The sequence below is a fragment of the Carettochelys insculpta genome, chromosome 2 (assembly GCF_033958435.1).
Source record: "Carettochelys insculpta isolate YL-2023 chromosome 2, ASM3395843v1, whole genome shotgun sequence".
In the NCBI taxonomy this organism is placed as follows: Eukaryota; Metazoa; Chordata; order Testudines; family Carettochelyidae; genus Carettochelys; species Carettochelys insculpta.
In genome coordinates, this window is record NC_134138.1 from 81902980 (window position 1) to 81919685 (window position 16706).

At 42.9% G+C, this 16706-nt stretch overlaps 1 protein-coding gene across 2 annotated transcripts in view; it reads left to right on the plus strand.

The window, feature by feature from the left end:
- The window catches only part of NOL4 (nucleolar protein 4), a 275179-nt gene extending 259134 nt beyond the window's left edge, over positions 1–16045 (plus strand). For both annotated transcript variants that reach the window (XM_074985807.1, XM_074985808.1), the window contains one exon: positions 13894–16045. In XM_074985807.1, coding sequence (XP_074841908.1) covers positions 13894–14087 — 194 coding nt within the window. In that variant the 3' untranslated portion in view covers positions 14088–16045. The remainder of the gene's footprint in view (positions 1–13893) is intronic.
- The last annotated feature ends 661 nt before the right edge of the window (positions 16046–16706 follow it).

Genomic DNA, 16706 nt, shown 5'->3' on the forward strand with positions numbered 1-16706 from the left:
AACTCGATCGTGGAGGGAGCTTTCCAATGTTTGGGGCAGGTTAGATTTAAAAAAAAAAAAAAGTCTGTCAGGGGTGGTGATAGGTTCTGCTTTGAGGGTAGGGAAATGGACTCAATGAGCCCTCAAGGTACCTTCCAGTTCTGTGATATGATGATGAGGTGACAAGAGCCTCAGAAAAATATAGTGGTTCCTTTTGTTTAACCAGTGTTGCTTGCTCATTGCAGTAGCAAATAGGAGCCACAATCAAACAAACAGGGATTGGGTGATTTGTTTGGAAGAGTAAAAACATTGATTTCCTCTCAATATAGACTACAGAAAATGATTTGTCCCTTGTGGTAAGAGGAATATGCTGTTATCTGTCAGTCAAAAGTGTTTACGTTGAAAGGCCAGGGCTGTCTGGTGTCCAAGAGGCAGAGTTACAGAATGTCTCAGAGGACAGGGAAGGCTGGTCTTTTGTCCTGGGTGATGCTTCTCTGGCTGAAGACAGTGGCGCCTCAGGTGCGAAAGGTAAATCAATAGGTCTAGTTTGACAAGAAATTAATTGTTCAGTCTCATCCTCAGTTTTCTCTATGCCAATTAGTTTTCTTGGACCTGTTTCAAACTGTTACTGAAGTTATCAGAGCATCAACATGGAACTTGAATGTGATGCCCCTGGAAACAGAAGACCCAAAATAAAATATTCGTCTGTCTTCAAAGTTAGAGATTGACTTAAACAGAGTTTTTGGATCTCTTTAAAATAGCAGTATTTTAACTATCAAGTTCTTTTAGCTCAGTGCTAGACAACTACGGTTGTAATTGTTTCCATAAGCACAGAAGACTTGTTTAAAATGCTGCAAATGATCTCTGAGAAAATGTTTGCATGCAAATAAGACACCTGAAAACCAGGTTTCTTGAGAAAATGCTGATTGCTTCACAACGTCTTTTTAAATTGGGAGCAACTGAGGACTAACCCAGCTTCCACTGAAGTCAGGGAGTCTTTTGTCATTGACTTGAAGGGGAGCGGAGTTTGGCCTCTAACCAGTTATCCATATCATTACTCAGCAAAGGTCATCGATGTTGTCATGTTACACTTCACTTAAAGCCAGGTCCTGGTTAACTACAACAGGGATTTTTCTGAACCATGCTTTTTTTGTTTCATACTCTTTATAATAGGATACATTGCTGTTGTTTCCCCTCATTCATTGAATTGGGCAGCTACATTGGCTGTGTTCAATTTCGTTTCAGTTTGCAAAGAATTAGCTACTAGTCTCAGTATTCTGAAAAGGTGTTCCTTTCACTAGCAATTGGGATTGTGAACTATGCTTTCTTTTTAATGTCATTGTGTCTTTCATTTTTGAGTGCTCTGGATTCGCAGGGTGCTAGTCCTCCCCATACATGGCCCCACTACCACTCTGCATTTTGTACTGGAAATTGTCCAGTTCCTCTGCCCCAGGTGACTAGCAAACCCTCTTCCCACCAGGCCCAGACTAGTACATAATCAGAAGATTGCACAGGTGTGCCCACTCCTGCTGAAAATAATTAGAATGTCTTCTCAGCATCCTTCTTGCCTCAGCATACCCAGTGTGAGTCTGCTGGTGAGAAAAGTTACTCAGTCCAACTACTTTTCAAAATTCCTCTTATCAACACCCAGGGTCCGCCAGAGTTCAGAAAGCAACCCTTGATGTTGACAGTCTGGATGACTATTGGCCTGTGTCCCATCAGCTGCCTTTAGGCAATTAGGGAGATGAGGTGGGCAAGGTAACATCTTTTATCGGGTCAACTTCTGTTGGTGAGAAACACAAGTGTTGGAGCCACATAGAGCTTTTCTTCGGAGCTTTAGGAAAGTTAATTGAGCAGGTTGTGGCACTTTTTTGATTCCTTAGATTTCCTTGATTGCCCTCAATCTGATTGCAGGTGTTTATGTGGGGTAAAAAGTGCACTGACTGTAGAAGTTGATGGTCTCCTCCTGTCAGTGGAAGAGGACGGAATGTCTGTGCTGATTAGATCTGTCACCAGCCTTCGATATGATTGGCTGTGAGATTTTGTTGCACTGTCTGTGGACATGTTAAGGGTGTATGGGGCTGTTGTGGAGGGGTGCTAGTCTCACCTTTCTGTGAGAGGCCAAAGGGAAGCTGCGGGCAATTGTTCTTCTGCACCCAAGGCTTCTTTGCAGGCAGATGCACGGTTCCCCTTTAGCATGTACATGAGTTGACTGGGAAGGGTCGATGTGCCCCCTCTCTGGAGGGCATTATTGTGTTGATTGTTGAAGTCTTTATTGTGAGAAGGCATTTTCTTCTGAATTCAATAATCCCCATTAAACAGTCTTGCCTGGCTTACAAATGTTCTGACAGTGTAAAAACAAACCCACACTTTCGCCATGATGTGCATAGGCACATACTGTCATTTGTATCTGCTGCTAAATAAAGCAGTTTGCAAAAGCTGCATTAAAAACTCATGGCTTGAATAGCTATTTCTGGATGCTTCCCTGCAGTAATATAATTACTGACTCCAGTTAGCTCTCTGGTCTAATAGTGAAATCGACATATGTATTTTATATGACGGAACACATTTAATTTGTTTGCCTCCTGCCCTGTAAATTTCCTCTCCTCTCTGATCCCATCTTTCAAATCTAGGCATCCCCTGACCCAATTGCTAATGCTCCACTCCTCAGCAGGGAACCCACTCCCCCCTGCTGTGCCTCCTCAGCCTGCACTTCCACATCGCTAATGATAGAATCATAATTAGCTCTTTACGCAGGTGTCTGGGATGGGTTATGAAAGGGAAGGATGGGCAAGAAAAGAGAGGGTGGTGCTGCAGCAGTCTGAACAAGAACCACAACCTTTTTATGTAAGGATTTCAGTAGGGCAGACTTTAGGTGGAAAGAGCCAAATAAATACTCTCTCCCCACCTCAAACCCACAGACTAAATCAGCTGAACTTCTTTAACAAGGAGTCTGCAATAGTGAAGCTTTCTGTATGGGCGGAGACCTTAACAGCCCCTGAACGAGTTAGGCTGTTGTGAAGAAAGAGAGTGTCGTGGAAAGCGAGAAACCTCCAAGCAGATTGCTCTTGGCTGTTGTAATTCCCTACAGTCAATAAGGAGAAAAGAGGCATTGTAATTTTAGGAGCTTGAACTTTTAAGGGAGAAACACTTCTCTGGATTGTGCGAATGAATAGAAAAGTTCTGCAAAGACTGACAATGGTCATATAAAGGGGCCTTGAAGTGAGTGTAGATCTAATTTTTCTCCCATATTCAAACCCCTTTATGCTGCCAGAGCATTATAAAGACAGCATAGTGTGCCAGTCAGGCCCTCCCAGTTTACGGCCGTATCCGGTAATAATTCTAGAAAGGACGCATGAGGCCCCATAACAATTGCTGTAAACAATACTATCATTATGGGTAGCAATGATTCTAGTTAAGGTTGCTTCAGACTGTTCATTACACAGCCCTGTTGTTGGTTGTTTGCCAAACTTAAATTTTATGAGCAGAAATTTTCCATGTCAAGGGACTGCTTCAGGCTGAATATTTTGGGGAAGTTGCAGCTGAAGTAGTTCAGCCATTTCTGAGAAAAATGATTAGGAGGAGAAAACATTTTTTCCCACATTAAAATAATTCTCAAGCTGTTTGACTGAGATGCTCTAGCACCTCCATGATTTTGAGCAGGGGCTTGAAGTTTGGCACAGGGAAAGAATCATCCTGTTGTCAGGACCATGCTGCTTGCTGTCCCCATGAAAATTCACCCAGATTTTGCCATGTTCTGACCTTCTGGAAATTTTCAATTCACACACACTCAGGCAAGTCCTGTTAGAGTTTGGCAGCTAAATTCTCCATAGATTGTCTGTACTGAGCAAGCACCACCCCCCTCACATCTCTCACATGCTGATTGGACTGTGTGGGGGCCAGTGTGTTTGAGCCTGATCCTGACTAGTGTTGTAGGAGGTGAGCAGGACTTCCCAGGTATTTGCTTCTCCCAGCTGGTGGGGTCTGTTGTGTTGTTAGGCACAAGACCTGAGAGCAGGAAGAGTTTTTTTGCCGTGTTTTCAGTGCTTATCCTGTCATCATCCTAATAGTGATTAGGAGAAGGAGGAGGTAACATGACTTTGATGTGTGAGGTAAGGATGGAGAGGTTGGAGGAAAGGAGAAGAGATGCAGAGGTGGGAAAATGGGTAGGAGCTTGGGCAAGGATGATTAGCCCCATTTTACAAAAGAGAAAAAAGTTCAGAGAAGTTAAGTGACTTAGCCAACTCTAAAGCAGAGCTGGGAATCTCCTGCCATCTAAAACTATTGCCAGGATTCCAGTGTACCATCGTCTTTCCTCTTACTGAGAGCAATGGAAACAGTTTTCCAAAATGCTGGTTCTTTTCTACATTCTGGGGGCCCCATCATGTTTACCTATGGTGAGTCAGGCTTAATTAAACTGGAGTCAGGAAGAAATTTACCTGACAGGGTATACTGGAAAGAACATATTTAGTACAGTTGTTGGCACAGTGGAGTAGGGATCATCTATAAGGGAGAGAGAGTTTTTTGTGGGAAATGCAACTGCAGAACTGTCCCACACTGAAGTGTCATTAGAGGATGTTTTGGAACAAATAGATAAACTTAATGTTAACAAATCACCGGGACTGGATGGCATTCATCCAAGGGTTCTGAAAGAACTCAAATGGGAAACTGCAGAACTATTAACACTCATTTGTAACCTGTCCTTTGGATCAGCTTCCGTACCTAATGACTGGAAGATAGCAAATGTGACACCAATATTCAAAAAGGGCTCTAGAGGTGACCCTGGCAATTACAGACCAGTAAGTCTAACGTCAGTTCCAGGCAAATTAGTTGAAACAATAGTAAAGAATAAAATTGTCAGGCATGTAGAAGAACATCATTTGGTGGGCAGAAGTCAACATGGTTTCTGCAGAGGGAAATCATGTCTTACTAATCTGTTAGAGTTCTTTGAAGGGGTTAACAAACATGCAGACAGGGGAGATCCACTGGATATATTATACTTAGATTTCCAGAAAGCCTTTGACAAGGTACCTCATCAAAGGCTCTTATGTAAATTAAGTTGTGATGGGATAAGAGGGAAGGTCCTTTCATGAATTGAGAACTGGTCAAAAGACAGGAAACAGAGGGTGGGCATAAATGGTAAATTTTCCAAATGGAGAGGGGTAACTAGTGGTGTCCCCCAAGGGTCAGTCCTAGGACCAATCCTGTTCAATTTATTCATAACTGATCTGGAGATGGGGGTGAGCAGTTCAGCAAAGGGCAACTAAAATGATTAAGGGCTTGGAACAGGTCCTTTATGGGGAGAGGCTAAAAAGATTGGGACTTTTGAGTTTAGAAAAGAGGAGACTGAGGGGGGACATGATAGAGGTATACAAAATTATGACAGGTGTGGAGAGGTTGAATAAGGAGAAGTTATTTGCTTGTGCCCATAATACAAGAACTAGAGGACACACAGAGGAGACTGTGAAGGCAAGGACTATAACAGAATTTAAGAAAGAGCTAGATAAATTCATGGAGGTTAGGTCCATAAACTATTAGCCAAGGGTAGGAAAGGTGTCCCTGGCCTCTGATTCTCAGAGGCTGGAGATGGATGGCAGGAGACAAATTGCTTGATCATTGTCTTCGGTCCACTCCCTCTGGGGCACCTGGCACTGGCCATTGTCAACAAACAGGCTACTAGGCTGGATGGACCTTTGGTCTGACCCAGTATAGCTGTTCTTATGTTCTTATGAGAGGCAGGTGTACTCCAGTGTTTGTCTACAAGAGGTACGTGTACCTTTGGGGGAACACCAACATCTTGCACGGGGTATATCAACTCCTCTGGATAGTCGCCTAGTTTTACAGCAGCTTACATTAAAACACTTGTGAAGTCATTCAGACAATGACTTGTTTCTCCTGCTTCATATGCCTTACACTGAAATGTAAGTACAATATTTCTATTCCAATTAATTTAATGTGATAATAAGACAGTGGAAAGAAAGCAAGTTTTCAGCAGTAGTCTCCTATGACATTTTTGCATGTTTTTTTAGGTAAGTAGTTTTTAAGTGAGGTATAACTTGGTGGTATGCAAAACAATTCTGACTCCTGAAAAGGTCACAGCAATACGGAAAGGTTGAATGGCACTCGTTTCAAGACCTCAGATTACCTTAGGGCCATGCTTCTCAACAGGTGGCATGCGTACCCTTAGGGGTATGCGAGAGAAGTCTGAGGGTACTTATAATTTTTTTAAAAGGGGGTACTTTATTTAAAACCAGAAAAAGGAGAAGAAGGTCAGTATACTTCCCACGAGGCTTTCCTGTGATGGTAAGGGCCGACACTGCCGGACCTCAGTCATCACCTCCAGCTCCAAGCATCTTGTGTTTGTCACTTGAAAATGTGTGACAGCGAATAGTTACAGACATCTTTTTCTTCTGCATCAAGCTGCAAAGCTGTGGGTCCATTAACTGAATGAGCTGAGTTTTTTAGTTTCCCATGCAACTGAAGAAAAAAACAGGGAAGGGGAAGAGAGAAAAAAGACATAGTGCAATTCATTAGTGTCTGTTAGCGTGGTCTGACATGTCACAGCCCTGGAAATTATTGCTTCTCACATATCTGCCCTCATTTGGGAGAGAGGAAGATGAGAAACACGGTTGATGCAAAATAAAATCGTAATAAATAATGCTTACTATGAAAAATAAATAGTAAACAATTATCAAAGGCTAATTATATTGGAGTGGGATATGTAACAGTCTGAATGCAGTTAACATCTTGCAGTGGCACTTGAAAAAGTTGAATAAAATTATACAATTAAAAGAATATAAATAATAGCATTCAAGGTATGAAAAGTGACCTATTTCTGGGGAACACAACTCTTTATAGCTAAGTGGCATTGACTTTTGCATCTTATTTGATGAAAAAAATGTAGTTAATTGTTATGGAGTAAAATAATTTGACATTTTTAACACATACTTAAACATGTGAGGCTTTTAATGATGTATTGCTGTTATAATTATTGTCTACAATAAGAACAACCAATTTGATAATCTATGATAAATTTATTAGAATGTCATTTGTTTTCAGCAGGCTATTAACTATCAAATTGGCAGTTACCCGCTGGTGATGCACAATTCTGAAGCAATTATTACTGAGACAACGCATATATGCTGTTACCACTCATGAGCCATTAGTGTTTTTATCACCGCTGGTCATATCGTCCATCTGACCCTTGAATTTTAAATAACTGTCTTTGCCACTGAGCAGTTTATGAGGCAATAGCTAGTTTATTTTCAGATTTTGCAGTTTATAGTGAAGTCATTTGCCCAGCAATGTATTTAATATCAGATATGCTCAGTAGCTAATTTGATAAACGATTGGTTTTTTAAGGTAACTATTCGATTTTTGTGTCCTGGAGAAGGATCTGTGTATGTTTATGCCTAAAACTGAAAGCTCAGCTAACAGCTTGCTGCTTAATTTCTTCCTTTTTTTCTGAAGCTGTCTGCTAAGGAAGGGCTAATAGCTTGGGGTTACCCCACAGGGAGACATCTCAAGTGTGGCTTCCTGGGTTCCTAAAAGGGGTTTTCTCACTTGGGTGATAGCTGCTACTACCTCCAAGACCAGGGAATCTGTGGCCTTGGTAAGCTTCTAAGCAGAAGCCTATAAAGGCAACGTATTTTTAAAGTTTGTTGCAGGCTTCCACCTTCTGCACTTGGAGTGTCAGAGTACAAACTCTGTGTATGCTACCCAGTTTTCCCCAGATTTGATAATTTGTGTCAGTGGCTTCAGGAGATAAAGGTCCATGAAAGATTTACTGATGAATGATACATTCATGAATATGTATCCTGAACATGAATGATAGATTTGCTAAGCAAGAGACTGCTGCTCCACATTGCTCTCCTCCTGGCCAGACAAGAGGAAAGGTAAGGTCCCAAATCAGAAGTGGCCAGCTCTTCAGGCGGAAGTAGGGTCAGCATTGCAACCCAGGAGCAACAGAGAATCTGGGCACAGAGAGTAATCCCCAGGTGTGATTCTTTCCTTATTTATCCGCAGGGCAGCAAGACTAGGCCTGAGCTAGCCAGCATGTGGCTGGCTGGTTAGAGCCCTCACCGGGGAAGTGAGAGTCCCAGAATCTAGTCTCGCAGAAGCAGGAAATGTATTTACTTGTATGAGTGGATCAGCTTCAACAGGACAAATGTGAAGCAGTCTCAGAGGAGACCATTTATAGCCCTGTAGTTATATGCATTGCTAACTGCTGGAGTACACCCAGGACTAGATTTCACAAAAGACCTTACGTGCCAAAATGCCACTTTAGGTGCCTAAATCCCAGCTACACTTCTGTATAGATGATGGTTTATGTTCATACAATTTGTCAGCTGGGTGTGTACATCTTTATAGATTAATTCTTATTAACGAAGCTTCCGCTTGCTCTGAGTATATGGTATTGCAGAGGGACGGGCAGAGAAGTACAGACAGGGAAGAGTATGACATGTTTGTGCCTTATTTCACGTAGAAAGCAGTCTGACTGATGAAGTTACAAATGAGTTATGTTGTTCTAAACGTGTACTACTGTGTATGGGTACCACAGTGTAGCCACTATGTGTCATACACACTTCATTTCTTTTCAGACTGAGGTGGAGGTGAAGTGGATAGTGATTTAGCACAAATGGAAATATCGCTGCACTATATTTATTACCCAGGGGGTGTTCGTGACAGCGCTAGGCAAAGCGGTGTACATGTTTCCACTCTAGCCCTTTTATTTGCAGTCATTCTGAATGTTTTAAATCTTTCAGGATGAAATTGCCTAGGTTCGTTCTCCAACCCAAGGGAATTCTTTTAGGTGAGTGCAGCCTATCCCTTACCATATACGCTGTAGAAGCACAGTTTCTGTTCCGGCAGTCAAGGGAAAGTATAGACTCTTCCTCCACTATTTGCAGTCCTGCAGCATGGGTGGGAGAGAGGAGCATGCTGCATCTTACAAAGGGGTAGTAGCTGGCACTTTCCTTGTGTCTCCTGGAGCTCACAGGGGCCAGTGTGGCTCTGTGTAGTCAGTCCCTTTGGAAAACTGGAGAAACGATGGTTCAGCTGCTTCAGAGTACAAGAAGCGTGAATGGAAAATACCTTTCCCTTTACAAAATAAATTCTTCCACTGTATTTTCAAAATGGCCAGGGATGGAAAATTATGTGGTACGGAAACAACTACCGTTGTCCTGACTGAAATTGGTAGGGATGTCTCTGAGCAGTGCAATGGATTTGATGTTTAATGACTTTTTAGCAGCTTTCCCTTCTGTCCACACACTATGTGTCTGCTAGGGCTGCGTGGCACTCCGATTTCATTGTCCATCGTACTGGATTCCTCCACTTGCTCCACCGTTTTGTCACATCAAGTTCAAGCTTCTCTGTTTGATCTCTGTAGGCCCCTCACAAATCTGCCTGACCTCATTGGCCTTACTCATGTATCACGTTGCCTTGTGCTTGCTCCTGTCTGCCGCTGTGAGAGCCTTGTTGGCTTCTAGCAGCTTCCTACACACAGTGGGTCTGATAAACATGCCAGACCTCTGGGCAAGGTGAGGGTGGTGGCCCAGCTCCATGCCTCAGAAGAAGTTGGGTCTCAGGTAGAAGGGGCAGGGCTGGAGCTAGGCAGTCCTTTGCACTGCCCAGAGCACGCCATGTGGCACTTCAGGGCTCCGACCGCCATCACTGCCACAGTAGACGCAGCAGTGGCTGGGAATCCCAGGCTCTTTTGTATCACTGGGCCTTTGAGCAATCGCTCCTCTTTACTGCCCCTCCTCCCCATGGCCACAGGTCTGCTCACACAAAAGGCTCTGGAGCTTCTTCCATGCTGCCCCAAATACACACACACTGTGGTCCCTGCACTGATCTGTAAGCCCACTACTCTTTCCTACACCATGGCCACCTCGGCCCTGACACACTAAGCACAGATGGGACTGGCTGGACTTAACTGAGTACAGTCATCCAAAAAGCCCCAACACAGGTTTGGTAGTAGTTTTTCCTCCAATGCTTCAAATGTTGCTTTCCATTTTAGATTATAAACTTTTTAATGTAGCGCCAAGTCTTTGGGTGACACGATACAGAGCACAGCACAATGGGGCTCTATGTTGATTGGGTACATAAAGTTTCCATGACTCGAAAACAGTGTCTGCCTGGTTCCTGTGGCTTTCTGTGGCACCGTATATGTACTCAGTGAGATAAGGGCTCAGCACAGCTATTTAGGAAGAGATGATTCAACCATCAAGGAAGGGGTGGTTCACTGCACTTAAGGTGGGAAATTTTTTTAGAAAAGGCAACATTAAAGAGGGGAGGGGAGGGTGGCTGGTTTCTTTTGGACTTTAAAACTCTGTGTTCCAGAGTTCATCTTTATTTTTCAAACTGTTTTCAGGATGTAACCTGGGTCACTGATACCTGCTCAATCTGCTCTTTACATGTGGGATTCCAACCCTGCAGCTCATCCAGCTGCTTCCCTTCGCACCTCCTCATCTTTTATCAGGTGGTGTACCCAAGATCTTTAAAGGGGCTCCAGAAGACCTGTAGGCCCAGGGGACTGAGGTGCCACAAACAGGCAACTGGATATAGATGTGGATATAGCTGGACCTCCCACATCTTCAGTAATCCAGTGTACCCCTATTCAGTTTACCGTGTAAGTTTGTCTGTCACAGGTGAATTCTGACTGAGTTTTGATGATCCATTGCATATGCCATGTGCAGAGTTTGGTTGCAGTAGGCATAGAATTTTCCTTCTAGCTTCTTTTGGGATTTTAGCAAAATACACACTGTGGAGTTAAAATCTCCATGTGGGAGTTCATTTTGAGATACTGGGCTGGATCCTCAGCTTCAGTTGATTTGATTGAACCACACCAGTTCATGCTACTTGTGGATCAGACCTACCTCTAGTTTTCCTTGGAGAGAGGTGTCTTGCTACATGTGCTGAAATACTGCAAGGAAAAGCCGAGAAATGTAAAGAGGAGCAAAACCATTCATTCTCATTTCAAAAAAGATTTGTTTTGCCACAAAACCTTTGTTCTGCCATCTCTGTTGTGTGGTTCTGGATGTGACATGAATGAGAGTCCAGGGAAGAACATACAAATTAAAGAAGGTTCATCTGGTGTATGGCGATTTCTAAATTTCAGTGACCAATTGTTCAGTATAGACACAACATAGAAGTGTTTAGTGGCTTCTTGCCACCATTCAACTAAGCTGACAGTATGATTTGTATACTCTTTTTCAATATGCTTTAGTAAGTTTTACTTCCTTAGAGCTCTCCTTTAGCGGTTCATGATGATTGCCCTATAGCTTATGACAACAGTTAAGGAGATTTTCTAATCTTCTTCTCTCATTCATCATGCATTGGAATAACTGTTCACACAAACAATCTTACCCTTGGAGGGCTAGGCTGGGAATGGAAGACTATGCTGTTTTTATATTTCACCTGTTCATACCACCAGTTACAGACTGGAATACGTTTAACAGGAGGCTGTGTATGACCAGTGTTTTTGTGTTTCTGACTCTGCCTGCTCCCCCTTGAAGCCATTGGATGGTTTGCCGTTGATTTCAGTGATTGCAGGAATTTAGCATTATCAGCGTTACCTGCTGTTAGCTTTAATCTCAGGGTTTTCAAAAAAAGAAATAGAATTAAGTAACATTTAAGGCTAGTTCTTACCTACAGTGGATATAGCTCCTAGCCTTAGTGCTTCTGTGAACATCCAATTACCTACTGCTCCCATCACCAGGGCCTTACCACTATAGTATTACCTCTCTCTGCCTCCCTTCCATTCCTCCACTGAGGAGGAAGTTGTTGGTTCCCTCATCACATCTTAAACTGTGATTCTGTTGGAGATACTGAGGGACAGCTGGAAATGAGATGGTTTTGCATTTTTGTTCTGGAGCTTCATATTTATCCCAGTCTCTTCAGGAAGGAAGTCCTGTACGCAGCGCAGTTCCGGAGAAGCTCTGGCCCCTGCACATACAAGATTTACTCTTGAGATTGACATCTATTTTTAATGTTGGAATGTAACTTCTATGGAAGAAGTTGGTGGTTTGGTTGGTAGTGTGAGGCAGTCCCTCAGGTAAATTGAGCCCAATGTGCTGGAGGGTTTCAGAGATGAGGACTATGTTAGCTTGGTCCTCTTGCACACAAAAATGTAAATTCGCACCCGTGGGAAAATCTTTGAGCAACATATTGTTAGACTTACAAACAACAGACTAGAGTTTGACTACTTAGTTTACTGACAAAACGAAACAGGCTTTCACCCACCAAAACAGACGTCCATCCTGAACAAATCCACAGGTAAAATGCAAATCATCTGATCAAATTATGTGTAATAGCAAGAGAAGTGTCATGATATAGCAGTTTTTCAGTGACATTTCACACAACTCAGGCTTTTATGAAAACTAGCTGATTAGTAGTCATTCTTACACCTTAGCAGAAAGCTGTACTTGTGTGTGAGATCACTAAACTGTCTTGATAATACAGTATACCCTCGATTTAATGGACTAGCTGGGGGGAAATGGGTGTCCATTAATGCTGAAAGTCCATTAAATCTGAATGGTTATACTGTATGGCACTGCACTGCCCTTCCCAGCCCATCACTCACTCCTGTCCTTTGCTACCCTCTTCCCTTCCCCATCCTGCCCCATTCCTCCCCTCACACCTCTGACTCCCTCTCCCAGTTACTGGAAAAGGAGCTGCATGCCAGCCTGGCTCCTTCCACCTCCTGCGGCTCTTGGTACGCTCGGCACTACAGCTCCTCCAGCCCCTGGCTCCGAGCCACCAGCGTGAAGGCAGAGCATGGCTGCTGCCCTCAGCCTGCCAGCGGGCAGCAGGCTCCAGTGCCATGGCTGCTGCTCACCATCATGGCAGGCAGCAGCAGCTGAGCCCCAGCATGCTCCATGTGCACAGGGCCGGGGAAGCAGAGCTGCCGCACCCCATCACAGCCCTCCGTCCCCCAGGTGGCTCCTACAGCCCCAGCAGCTCTGGCCGTGGCGGCAGCCCCAGCAGCTCTGGTGAGTCGTCGGCATTTACTCAGCGGGGTGGGGCTGGCAGGAAACATCCGTTATTTCCAAAGTCCATTAAATGGGGGGTCTATTAAATCCAGGGCTTACTGCACTCTCTTCATAAAATATATTCTAATCAAAGGCACTGACACATGATTGGTGTTAGCTCCCTGTTCAGTAGGGCAATTGTCAGAGATTCCGTATGCATCAACATACAGACTGTTGCTATATGGCCCAGCTGTCCCACAGAGCTACATTTCTTTCACGATAGCTTACACCCAACATTAGGTCTAGCGGGCAAACATGAGCAGATGCTTACATGACTGGTCTGATGAAGTTTGAGAGAGTAACTGCTCATCAGTGGGAGTAAGGAGTTCATGATCTGGCCTCTGGATAACTGCAGTATAAATAGGTGTGAGTCTATTTAGTCAATGAGCTTGTGTCACTGTGTAGGGGCAAGTAAGCAATTTATACAAGCCTATGGCCAGGCAGGGTAATGCACCCAAGGGAGAATCACAGTTCGGAGATGGGTGGGTAACAACATAATTGACAGTGGGGCTGAGACACGCACAGCATGTGCTGGCTGTACCCCTTTCTTCCTTGCCCACCAGCTCCAGAACTCCCCAATAGAGAGAGTTTGCAAATGGGTTAAACTGCTGAGCTGTCCAGGGAGGCAGATTTTCCACTGTTGGTGAGCCTGTACCTTGGGTTATATTAGCAGAAGCCAAGGAATAAAAGAACCGTATTACATACAAAAATGAACTGCAGCAAATAGCTACTACTGTCCACCACTTACTGACACTCAGTGGCAAGGAGCTTGTTCTCCTTGAATTGTGTCTACAAATCTATCAGAGAAAACTTTTCCCCCACCCCCACCTGCTGGAAGAAGAAAACTAATGCTTCTTGTTTTATTTCTGTGTGTTATGTCCAGGTCCAACAGATCTCAGTATGAAGAGGCAGTTAGCAACCAGCTCCGGATCCTCCAGTAGTACAAGCTCTAGACCCCAGCTGAGTCCAACTGAAATAAATGCAGTACGGCAGCTTGTTGCAGGGTATCGAGAATCAGCAGCGTTTCTATTGCGTTCTGCAGATGAACTAGAAAACCTTATTTTGCAGCAGAACTGAGTCACATGACCCTCAGGCTGGCCTAGTCTTATCTCGGAGTTTCCACTAATGACATTTTGAGTTCCCAGAGCAGAGGCTTTTTAGGAGGGTTAATTACCATAATGCCACACTGTTCTTCATCCGCAAAGTGATGTGTTAAGGTGCTTCAAGTGAACTTTGACCTCCAATAGTTCTGAGGTACTTTAATGTGTCCAGCCTATTGTTTTTTGTTTCAGTGCGTCAGCATAAATATCAAAAGAGTGGCTTGAAAATGTTAACTCGTTCTAACAAGTGGAGGAAAAGTGAAGATGCTGTGGTGGTAAAAATTGGTTCAAGATCCAAGTGCAATATTAGTGAAATGTGCTACTGACTCATTGGACTTTAAGCTGCAGTATATGGCAAAAAGTTGCCAAAAGTCCTGTTGCCACAGGACACAATTGCAATGAAAAGGATCTTGTATTTTCAAAAATGTAATTTTTATAAAAACAAAACAGAAAAAAAAACTTTTTTTTTTCATTCAAAATTTTTCATTTTTACTTTGGTAATCTTTTTCACTGGTCCTAAAAACATTTTGAGGAGCTATTGTAAGTCCTTCTTTTCCTCTCCAGAAACCCCAGACCCTGCCCGTCTCCCCAACTTCATATTCTTTCTACAACAAATAACTCTGGATGCTGGATAACCCTTCCCTTACGTACTGTTAACGGTTATCACTGGAATCACTTCAAAAGGAAGCATGCATTTCCTGACATTCATGCCATTCTCACCTTCATCCTGTACTTTATTAGCCATGAATAGAGATGAAGGGTTTTTTAAAAACATATCATTTTTTAAAAAAAAAAAAATTGGTTTCTTACAGCTAGCTCGTTTAACTCCGTGATCGCTGCTGCTGTCTTATACCAGTCCCATAAGTAGCGATTGGCTGTAGATGATTGAATGTGAAGAGGTTGCAAGTGACAATCTGAAAATTTGCACTCTTGTGTTTGTTTGTTTTATTTATTTATTTATTTATTCCTTTAAACAAAAGACGTACAGGAAAAAAAAAAGGCCACTGACATTGCCAGTATGGTTTATATAATGCCCACACCTAGCTGAAAACTGTACAACAGCTAAATGGATGCAGCTGCAACTTTAATTAAATTCTTCTCTCTTCTCCCCTAAATTCTCCCACCCCCTATTTCTTCTTTTATAAGATTGAATACACATTAATAGTGGTTTTTGTGCACAAAGGCAAGCTTATTTTGACTATATAGAGACAAGTACTTTAGTTCATGCTTACTGTACTATTTGTTCTGTTAAGCTTTTGTTGAATATCAAGTTCCTTGTGCATTCCTGGATTTGCCTTATTTCATGTACAAAATTTTATGTAATTCAGTTTGACAATGAGTTTAAGGCATCAGTGATATTTTATATCTACTTGTTACCTATAGTTTTCCAAGTAATGACTGTGATTGTGACCCAGTAATGTGCACTTTTTCATGTAACGTGGACATTGCTATGCTTTTTTTCCCCTCTAGTGTTTCTAGAATGACTATTGCTTACAGTTATGTAAAGAAAAAAAAAAGGAAAAAAAAAGAACTTTTGTGATACTGTTGGTGAATATTAATGTGAAAAAGGCTATGAAATATGAGTATTTTGGAGGTACATAGTTACACAAACGTCTAAGTTGTGAACTCATGTTCACAAATTTAAATGAAAATTCAAAAAACTGAGGGCTGGAATTATTTCCTCTGTTTTGTTTGGGTAAATAAACATATTTCTGTGTTTAATGATTGTGAAATATTATAAAGTTTGAAACAAACATAGTGTCCCTTTAGTTATCAACATTGTCCTCTTTAAATAGGAAAAGGGGATGTCCGCTCCAGCCATGGGAGTTGCAATGGCTCAGTTCCCAAAATCATTGAGTGAATCCATTTGTGAGATCTAGCCGGAACTTGGCCCTAACGAAGAATTTCTTCAATAAGAGCAGGGACAGGCAGTGCATAAATCATGAGGTCCAAATCACTGAGGTTTCACAGCTTAAACCTGGCTCCAGGGAATATAATCTAACGAGTATAATTTATTCTTAAAAAATCCATCGTGTCCTTTAAAGGCACTTGCCATTGAAGCTGTGAATCTTGTAGCAAGTTCTTGTTAATTCCTGCCTCTCATTTCGTGTATGTATTTCTCTCCTACTATAATTAATGCTCTTTTCTTGCTCTTGTCTTAAAACGTGCTGTGGCTCTTCTTCCCAGGGGAGAGACTGCTTTGCTCCTTTCCTCTAGTGTGCATCAGAAACTGAAGGGCCAATCAGGAGCAAGAGATTTTATGTCAGCCCCTTATGTTTTCAGGCAATATGTCCACACTCCTCTGCAACTTCCTGCCTCAGAGTGAGGGAGGTAGGGGGCGTCTCTTGCTGAGACAACAAGAGTCCTCTATAGTCCTCAGCCGCAAGAGCCACAGAAGAGAGCCCAACTAATGCAGGCTTTTGCTCTCCATGTGCAAGGAGGTTGTAATGGTGCCAGGACTGCAGAATTTCCCAAGTCTTCTCTTGCAGGGTGGATGTGCTTCAAATGTTCAGTTAAGCAGTCTGTCCATCCAGCTGCCTGACAGCGGAAAAGAACCAGAACTCTGGGGCTCACCATGCCAAAGCCAGGCCTCAAC